The sequence below is a fragment of the Salvelinus sp. IW2-2015 genome, unplaced genomic scaffold, assembly GCF_002910315.2.
Source record: "Salvelinus sp. IW2-2015 unplaced genomic scaffold, ASM291031v2 Un_scaffold3781, whole genome shotgun sequence".
NCBI lineage: Eukaryota > Metazoa > Chordata > Actinopteri > Salmoniformes > Salmonidae > Salvelinus > Salvelinus sp. IW2-2015.
In genome coordinates this window covers 107-10,490 of record NW_019945055.1, presented here as the reverse complement: position 1 = coordinate 10,490, position 10,384 = coordinate 107, and the positions used below count along the sequence as shown (strand labels likewise).

The 10,384-nt window shown below is 46.5% G+C and overlaps 1 protein-coding gene and 1 pseudogene across 1 annotated transcript; one reads left to right on the top strand and one right to left on the bottom strand.

Annotated features, from left to right (window-relative positions):
• Nucleotides 1-139: 139 nt before the first annotated feature.
• On the top strand, nt 140-5,363 carry LOC112076483 (gap junction gamma-1 protein-like; annotated as a pseudogene).
• A 198-nt stretch (nt 5,364-5,561) lies between these two features.
• On the bottom strand, nt 5,562-7,203 carry inha (inhibin subunit alpha). Its single transcript, XM_024143249.2, is given in 5 exon segments — nt 5,562-6,146; nt 6,148-6,287; nt 6,290-6,313; nt 6,316-6,474; nt 6,683-7,203. Coding segments are annotated over 5 exon segments (1,071 nt in total). The 5' UTR covers nt 6,996-7,203; the 3' UTR covers nt 5,562-5,711.
• Between the last annotated feature and the right edge of the window lie 3,181 nt (nt 7,204-10,384).

The window sequence follows — 10,384 nt, the reverse complement described above, 5'->3', positions numbered from 1 at the left end:
TGTAAACTAGGGAAGTCATTGATTCAGTTGTACGGAAGGCATGTTTCAAATAGGCCTGTTAAATCTGCTTACTGCACCCATTCCGGAAAAGCGGGCAGCTTTTTTCCCCAAGGTCAAGTTGAGAGGACCTGGCAATGCCATGGATGGCAGACTGGTGAGGTTGCCCTCAGGTACTGGCACTAGATCAGGACTTTGTCGTGTCACCTCACCCACATATATTCTGGGATATTTGAATCCAGAGATGACTAGTGTGGGAAAGAAGGGCTAGTTATTGTTTCTTGGAACAACTAGAAAGTCAGCAAGGTAAATGGAGATCATTGATGAAGATGAGTAATGATGACTGTTGAATTTAGATGGACACTCCTAGACAGGTTCATCATGTCAAATACAGTGCGCGCTAAAAGGTTATGGACAGTGGCACATTTTCTTCTTTTGCTGCTGTACTCCAGCACTTTGGATTGGAAATGATGCAATGACTGTGAGGTTAAAGTGCAGATGTGCATTATATTTTGTCTAACTTTCTCTCTCATCATTATTCACGATTCATTCAGGTTTTTCTGTAATCCTGGTAGCATCCACATTAAAGAAGCGCTTTAGAAAACGTATCATATTTATATTTATAAAAAGTGACTTCAAATGGCACAATACACTTATTTACCATTCATTAATATCGGCCAAAATATTCTGAAAACAAACCTAATGCAATCCAACACATTCTAGAGTCACACAAGCTTGATGTAGTCATTGCGTGCTATGAATATAGGGCCAAATACTTAACTTCTTACTACTTTAATACACATTTGTCCTAATACTTTGCTCCCCTTAAATGGGGGGGGGGGGGGGGACTGCGCTGCTATGTACAAAAAGTACTGTGATTTCTAAGCGGTTCACCCAATAATACCCTCAAAGTAAAGCTGACATTTGCACTTTAACCTCAGTCATTGTATCATTTCATATCCAAAGTCCTGGAGTACAGAGTCAAAGCAACAAAATCCACTATCCCGATACTTCTGGAGCTCAACTGTACACAGTATGCCATTGAAATGTCTGTACACACTTTACTGGGACAATTCATTTCCTTGCAGTAGCTATCTCTTGTGAAACCAGAAACCACACTTGTTAAATCCTTCACAAGGAAACCTATGGCCATAGATCTGAAGCCTGGGTGTGAGACATGGCCGTTGCAACATGTTCAGCTCGTGGTGCTTCTACCACAGTACTCCCACTAGGTCATAACGTTCCACCTGGCGCCTGCTCTTCTGGTTCCTATAATAATATTTAACCTGGGAGTGTGGGCGTCAACATCCAACCCTCCCTGTGCCCTCCTATTATGCACGTATGGCTCATCATTGATGAACCTTGTGGATGGAGTGGTGCCCCCTGTTGATCAAATCAAATATTGCTCAAGTGTTGTTTTTCTGGAGAGTGGGGTCAATGAGGCCATTTTTAATTCAGTCATGTCAGAACTTAAAATTAAAAAGGGAATTAAAATTCCCTTTCAGGAATAGGAAGTAGCGTAAGTCAGACCTTTAAAAAAAAAAAAAAAATTTGCAATTCATAATTCATGTTCAGGGGTTTAGGGGTTTAGCAGCATCTGATTTTAAAGGAATATATGGATGTTATGTTTTGGTTTGTTTTGGTTTAACTGAAGAGCCAGGCTTGGTTGAATCGTGGTAAAGAATCAAACATTTCAKGTGAATTTCCAGCAGTATTACAGTAGGGACTTTTGGACCTCACCCTGTAGTTCACACAGTAACTAAAATATTAGAAGCGTAATACTACGTTATGATTGACTGTATTAGCACTTTGTAGTATGGATGGCTTGGTTTTATCTGTACCTCTCCCAGGGTGACACATCCACACYTGTGTATCGCATGGTGGTTTTCTCTGATCTACATTCTAGTGTGTCGATGGATCTGGACAGGAGTTCTAGTGTCGATGTCGCCGTACAGGAGGCAGCCAGGTCCTTCTGCTGACGTCTCTTCACTTGAATGGCATAATTAGTTTTACCTTGAATGGTGTGTGATGACCTGAGGTGTGTGTTTTAGAAGCTTACCCTTTTGCTCCAACCTCTCCAACCCCCCCCCCTCCATAACTGACATGATGATCAGGTGTTCTTTCTCTGCTTGAAAATGTGAAGATGAGCCAGGAGCCCCAGAAAGCTTTTTTCAGGTAAATGCCACCTGAGAAATAACTACCTCTCCCCCAGAGCTGAGAGGGCTCCTGGCCAGGTGTCTGCTGAGGCCTCATCATGAGCTGGAGCTTCTGACGCGTCTCCTGGATGAGATCTCCAACCACAGCACGTTTGTGGGGAAGATCTGGCTGACTGTGCTCATCATCTTCCGCATCGTGCTGACGGCCGTGGGGGGCGAGACCATCTACTACGATGAACAGGCTAAGTTCGTCTGCAACACGCAGCAGCCCGGGTGTGAGAACGTCTGCTACGACGCCTTCGCTCCGCTCTCACACGTCCGCTTCTGGATCTTCCAGGTGAGACTGAGTCAAGCAAGCATATGTAAATGCTTTCTCAAGTTAGGGTGAAGCAACTATAAGGTGTGTGTGTGTGTAGCCATAACAGATGGGATGTATAACCTTTTGACACAAACAAACCATTAACTGCTTATGTACTCGTAAGCAATCCTCAGGGACTGTGAATTCCCTGTCTACCATCCACTCCCTCCCTCCTCCAGGTGATCCTGATCACCACCCCTACCATCATGTACTTGGGCTTTTCCATGCACAAGATCGCCCGCATGGACGATGTTGAGTACCGGCCTCTTCATCGCGCCGGAAGAAGAGAATGCCCATCGTGACCCGGGGGCACAGCGGGACTACGAGGAGGCAGAGGACAACGGAGAGGAGGACCCCATGATCACTGAGGAGATCGAGGTGGAGAAGGACAAAGGAAGGTGACAGAAGGTAGGGTGAGGCACAGTTTCTCCACACAAACTGGCTCTTTTCATTCACACTGGTTATAAAGTTGTCACCAGGGAAATTACTTTTTATTTTACTTTAAAGCTGTTTATGAATCACACCTTTTCTTTGACTTGCCCTGTGGCATGCTGTCAGTGAGTTAATTTGTCTCTGCCTCATCTCCAGGCTCTGTGAAGAAGCACGACGGTCGGCGGAGGATCGCGCGTGACGGCCTGATGAAGGTGTACGTGTGTTCGCTGATCTCGCGCATCGCTTCGAGTGGCCTTCCTGTTAGGCCAGTACGTCCTCTCGGCTTCCAGGTGATCCCTTCTACGTGTGCACGCGCTCTCCTGTCCCGCATACGGTGGACTGCTTCGTCTCGCGGCCCACCGAGAAGACCATCTTCCTCCTGGTTCATGTACGTGGTTTCTCTCTCTGCACCACACTCACCCTCCTGGAGATTCTCCATCTGGGGTCGGCGGGGTCGCCGACACCTCCGGGGCGCGCCAGACGCCACCCACCCCACCTCTTCCCCCGTGGCCCGGGGGTCTCTCTGCAGTTCCCGCCATGTGCCACGGCCCCCGCCAGGGTACCACACGGTCCTGGGGAAGAAGGACCCGTCAGGCAAGCTGAAGGCAGAGTTCAGAGAGCCGTTGGCGGGGGACTTGGGAGGGAGAGCCTGGGGGACGAGGCGTCCAGCAGAGACCTGGAGAGGCTGAGGAAGCACCTGAAGAGGCCCAGCAGCACCTGGACCTGCGCTACCAGAACGAGGAGGGCCAGGGGTCCCCGTCACGGAGCAGCAGTCCGAGAACAACACCACGGCTGCAGAGCAGAACAGACTCAACTTCGCTCAGGAGAAACAGGCGGCGCCAGCGAGAAAGGTAAGGAGGTGAACGGGTCAAAAACTGCTGAACGGGTCAAAACAACATGACGGAAGGTTTATAGCTTCATCAGTCCTAGAAAAAGAGCGATTGAAGAAGGCGCCATATGTATTTCAGACATTGTGTTTATTTGAACCTGTTCCAGATTCCTTAAGCCATTTTGAATGACTGCCCTACTGTACAGAATGACATTAACCTATATAACCCCACAGTACTGTTGTTCCCATGAAGTAGTAGAGATCCCTCTATTTCCTGTCTAACATGTTATCCCTCAGGAGTACATGCTGAATCCTGCTTAATGCCTGCTCGACTGCCTGCCTGCTTTCTCTTCCAACTGGCCTCCGCGGATGGGGAAGCACATGGGAACACAGCCAGACAGCGGAGAGACTGAAGAGTGTGGTTGTGTGAGGGATGGAGTGCCTTGCAGTATTAAGGGTCAGGGACAACTTGAATGTAAGCTGCCCACTTCCTAAAGCTACAGTACAAATCTCCTTTAGCGTCTGACTCGTTCCACTTGAGAGCCTCCAAATACTTTAGTCTCAAGTTTCAGCTTGCCGAAACCCACACCCTACTTTGGCAGTGCCTGTCGCTGAAGCACAGCCTTCTAGATGTAGTCGACACCCGTTTATTTTTGCCCAAAGGTGTTTTTGTTTGTCGTTTTTGTTTTCATTTGTTTCGCAGTCATTCCGGTTCAAAGTTTCTCCGCGTCAGTTTCTGTCAGGTGAATCGGTCTCATCCAGTGTAAGCTTTAATTTACCCCCCTCCTTCTATTGACAAAGTCTACCAGTCGGTCCAATTTTAAGAGTGGAGGCTCAACAAAGTCTAAAGCATTTACTGCACATTGTTTTATGCCAGGCTTGTTGTTGCTGGATACAGAGTGAACCACAATGAACACTTGCCTGCGGGAAGTCGCTTTTGCACAGACATTAAGAGGATGTTCCTGTGCGTCCATGTATGTGTGTTGTATACAAGTGGTGGGAGGTTTCTAAAAGTGCAGTTCTTTAACGAAAGATTTTAAGTTAATCTTGGACGTTAACTTGTACTGCTTTTGTCAGAGGTTTAGTCATTAAAAGTGAATTGTTTTGACATTCCATGAGACTCCACTCATTGTTAAAGCCTTGTATATTAGTCATTCTAACAAATTGGCCAAATGTGATAAATACCTGGGAAATGCTTGAATCCTGTGATGACTAGAAATGTTCTTCCATGCTGTTTAAACTCTCCTGTAGTCCTCCTGTACCTGCCATTTTGCTCCTGTCCTGGTTCCTTTTGTTCATGCAAGTCGGTGAGTTGTTTTGTTTAAACATTTTTTTATGTTCGTACTGGAATTCCAAGGAGGCAAATGKACTAACATTTGCTTATGTGTCATAATGTGATGGTTTTTTGAAATGGTTGAGCTGGAAACGATCGTGCTGTGTTCATTTCATTTTTCCTTTTGTTTTTTTTAATTGGGTACAAAAATAACATTCTAATATTTTTTTCAATATTTGGACTGTTTTTGTTACATTGTTTTTGTAACTGTAGAGTTTAGTTTCATAGAAATACATGAATAAATATATTTGAACCAAATGACTTTGCAATGTCTTTGTTGGGAATGATTACTTCACATGTAGACCTCTGTACTTATCTTCTAAAACACCTTAATCTGAGCCTGCATTGCCCTCTTGTGGCAAGAAGGAAGAACACACTGCGCACCCATTTCAGTTTCTTAAATTATTTTGATGAAAAATGCATCTTGTGTAGCTGTATCAATAAAAACATTTATTTTGCTCTAATCTTGGTGCATGACAAATACAGGCCTATCAGTTATAGGTCTAGCATAGGTGCTTTCCAAAGACAGTTGCCCTGGCCTAGATTACACCAGCATAACTATTCATCTTACTTGGAAAAACTGAGCCCATCTCAGAGGTTTTAGGCCTAGATACAGGTGCACTCCTCTGGTATGATGTTGGGCAGGGTCTCGTATTTAAAGGAGTACCCTCCGTCAGACGTAGTAGTGAACCGTAYTGACTTCATGGTCCCGGGGACCGGAGCGCAGCACTGTTTGATCCCCAGCATAGCAGTGGTGCGCTCCAAAGTCGAGCAGGTGCCATGACAGTAGTAGAAGTTGAGAACCTTCGGGTGAACGATCCAGTTGTCCCAGCCKAGCTCCTGGAACGAGATGTTGATCATCTCGCGCTGACAGTCGCTGTACTCTGGCTTCTGCTGCGATGGCCGCATCAGGAGGTCGATGGCCGATGGGAACCAGGGATATGGATGCAGCGGCACCGCTCGCCGTGGGGAGCGGTCTGGCCGCTAGGTCGGTCGTGTGCGGTGGAGGAATGGCGATTTTGATCGCGCTTCGTTGCATGGCACATTCGCAGGCCGGGCAGCGCACCTGGAGTACGAAGGGCCTTTGGGTCAGGGCGGTGAGGAGGTGGTGCTCCAAGTGGTAGGTGGTCCAGCCATCAGCGTGGTCTTGGCCGAGCATCTCACACACCTGGAGGAGCTGCTGTCTGAAGTGAGGAGGAAGAGAGGGTGATGTTCCTGCTGGCCCCCTCGCCGCGTAAGAACCATGAAATGAGCTAGGTAGCCGGCGACTCCTTGGTTTGTCTAGTGAGGATTGGAAGTAGTCTAGGTGAAGTTGCGCTGGTGGCTCTCTTCTCTGATGGGAGATCTGAGCTATCACAGGTAGAGTCTGGAAAACAAGGCAGACAACATGAAATAAGACCAGGGCTCCAATGGATGGGGAAACAAATAACTACAGTTGTCTGAAAAAATGCTAGAAAACCAAATCTGGCGGGGAAAACTCACTTTTGGAGTGAACTATTGAAGAGAGATTGACTAAAGAGAAGGAAAAGAACAGGCATCAGAAGCTTGAGAAAGAAAGGGATATGACTCTCACTCACAGACTGGGGAAAGGATGACTTGCTCATGGCTCTCCTGGTGATGCCTCCTGTGGTCCTGTGCCCAGGCTGCCCTCCCTACCCTGGTGGATCTCCGGTGACCTCGTCCCGCCTCTGRTCTCTCTCTGCCCCCGCCAGGGGCCTGGTGGCTGGGCTCGGGGGGCTGCTCCAGCCCTAACCCATCCAGGAGGCGCTGTTTGAACCAGTCCAACACCACGTCACGAGGCAGCTCGTCCCCCTGGCAGGCCTGGGTCAGGGTCTGYGTCCACAGGAGTAGCAGGGCACAGGAGAGGACGGTAGAAGGACCACTCCGCATGGTTCAGATCTCTTCTTCAGATCTCTTCAGTCTATAGAGGAGGGTTGTGTAGCATGTAGATCGAGGTGGAAAAGTGCTTTGAGTTTGAGTAATCCAAGTAGGTCAAATATCCCTGTCTAATAATTGGTAAYGTGACCAAATGGGTCAATTGATTGTGCCAAAACTTCTAGTAGATGAGGTGAAGTAGTGTAGATCCTTCTCTGTCCTGAGCCGGTGGGCAAGTGGTGTCAATGAAGTCCTGTATTATTTGGAGGTTCCATCTCTGCCAATGCAGAGCACTGTGTCTCTCTTATCCATTGTTTTGTCATGGAATAATATTGCCTCCTACCCATGCCTATCTAGACACTGGAGAAAAAGGGAGTGAGAGCCCTATGTTATTGTTATGCAGTCATAATCCAGAGGAAAGACTTCAGAGTATGACCTTGTGGGTGAATGGAAGTTACAATGTATTTGATCACAGTCTGCGTTTCACGGTAAGGGCCGCTTTGTTCTTGTACTGTACTAGATTTGTCTGTTTTGTGAAGTGGACTGTAGCAAAACAGTATTTGTCCTCAGTGTTAAGGTTTTCTTTAATACACATAGTGTGTGTATTTAGTGTAGGAGTTGTGATGAGATTTCAGCAGCAGAGAAGTATTAGACAAAACACCAGGGCCAGATAAGACAGGATTGAAAGAGGTGTTGTCTGAAATGGAACGGTTTACAGGCTCTGTAAGTGCAGAAAATGTGGTTGTCTCACCTAGCTATCTTAAGATGAATGCATCCTGCTAAGTTCACTCCTGGACTAGGCAGCGTCTGCAACTGATGTGTAAACTGATGCAATCAACGTAAACAGATTTCATTGGGTCTAGTTATGAAATGAACCACAGTTTGAATACTAATGTGTTATAAATGTTTATATACATAAACTACCTCAAAAAACCCTTTGCAACCCCCTTAGAAGTACAAATGCTTACGAATTAGATCACAACAGTAATCCACACGTAGCAGCTAGTGCTGCCTGTTAGTCATTTCATAAGGCCTCATCTGTAGACGTACACCTTGGTCTTCCAGTAGCGACTCCTCCTGATCATACATAAAGGTTCTCAATTTATTATTCTATTTTTTCATTCATAATGAAGCCCACAGCTGTTGTGATTGTCACCTCATCATACCACCTGCTTTCCCACCCTTACATAATGTGGTGTAATGTGCTTTTTGAAATCGAAGTATACAATTAGGCTTTCTTTATCAACTCCAAGCCTTGCGGGCGCTGGTCCTGCCCTGCATCTGCATAATATGCAATTATAGATGATACAGTTTCATAGACAAGTGGTCAAAGACTATTACAGCCTTGTCTCAGTGGGCGTAATAACATGACCAGAACGAGACTACAATTAACCTCGAAGGCACACAATCGGTTCTCTGGACTGCAAACACGTCCTTTTCTTCTATACAGAGAGAGTTAAGTTTACTGCTTGCCACCTTAACCGGATGTCAATGCCATCTGAAAGTGCATAGGCCAGGCAAACGGGGCCAGGTCTTCTGCGATAAACCCACCAAGCTCTCCGTGCAACAGATTGATCTGTCACCGTTGTCAGCTCTCATCGTTTGTGACTAGAGTGGAGTCATGCAAGCCACACATCTGTCTCTAGCAGGCCTGCCGACTCCCTGGGAAACTAGTTCAGTAGACCGCGCGCAGCCAGCGGTACATATCCTTTTACACTATCTCACTAGCTACTTGTAGTTCCCATGCGCCTTTACGCATACTTATCATCACCACTGGACTGTCCTTGTATTTTTGGTCATATATGCATTTGAACAGTCCCACATGATCCTCAAGAATATAATTCAGAGGCACAAGAATCTAGCGATAGAACTGGTAGGAAGTCACTTTAGTTTGGAATTCACCTCTGTTTTGCGGCGGCAGGTAGCCTAGGTGCGTTAGAATGCGGTCTTAACATGAATTTCAACACTGTATAAATGAAAGGTTGCTAGTTCGAATCCCAACTGTATTCGTGTAAAAATCTGTCGTTCTTCCCCTATAACAGGCAGTTAACCCATGTCTGCTAGGCCGCTCATTGCTTAGAATAAGAATTTTTCTTTAAAACTTGACTTGCCTAGTTAAAAAAAATCAAAAATGATGTTCATGGGGTCTGTTTCAAGGGCCTCCTTCTGACCAGTCAATAAGCGTGCCGCCCAGAATCATGGTCTGAACTCACCAGTTGTTCCTAACTAGATTTACCACAGCCTGCCGGACTCAGCTGCCTATGAGTCGAGTTCTGCTTTCATCAGTAGGAAGTGTTTGCAATATTGCCAGGTTTTCATCCCTATATTCTTGCCCTACTACATACTGTTGTACACCTTGCCCAAACCTCAGTCTGTCTATCCTGATGTCTTAGCGACGTTTGAATAAGTGCTGGGAGGAGTAGATACTAGACTGAGTCGTACAAAACATTTAAAGGGACACCTACTGCCTAATATTGAGTTTTGCACCCCCCTCCTCGGCCCCCATCCCCCCCTTCCCTCAACTGTGCCCTCTCTGAACGCCAATCTCAACTACGCGGCTATGGACTCTCTAAAGTGTCAGAAGCTTATCCACAGCGGATGCCCTGGCCACACGTTGACTTCCTAATCCCGCTTCCCCAAACTTGCTGTCAAGTTGGCCGGATCGTCCTATTGGGTGGTGGACCCATTTTGATATTCACGGGAAACTTGTTGAGTGTGAAACTAACTCCCAGCAGCGTGCCAGTCTTGACACAATCTACTACCATTTACTCTCTGTCAAAGGCATTTAAATATTTTGTCTTGACCAATTGGGCACCTCTCTGAAATGGTCAATGCATACATCAACCAAACCTGTCTCATTGTCTCAAGACTTGAAAAATCCTTCTCATAACCGCTTCCTCCTCCCCTTCATCTACTACTGATATGAAGTGGATTCATCCTGGCCCAGTCTATGTTCGATGGAAAAAGCATGCGTGTCCTTAATGTTTTGTAACGCCAAGTGTGTGAGAGACGAGAGAGCACAGGAAGGTTGGTGGCACCTTAATTTGGGAGCCGACGCGCTCCGTGGTAATGGCTGGCAGCGGTAATGATGCGCGAATGCTGTCATTCCAACTGTGTTTTGATAGCCACATTCGATATCCTTGCTCGCTGTTCCAGAACAAATTATTTATGCAGCCGCCTTCCCCTCAGAAAGCCCTCACTGACTATAGCAGATGTAGTGTAACCTAGCAGTTATGTTTGTATCAAGTATGCTCGTAGTCAGAGGGCAGGATCATAGAACTGACTCATGTCCAAAAGGGTACCGTGTTCGGGAATGGCCGGACTGCGCCCTTGAAATCAAACAATCTTCCGGTACACTTTGTATAGTAGCTGTCTACTCCTCTGACAGAGCCGTCTTCACCCAC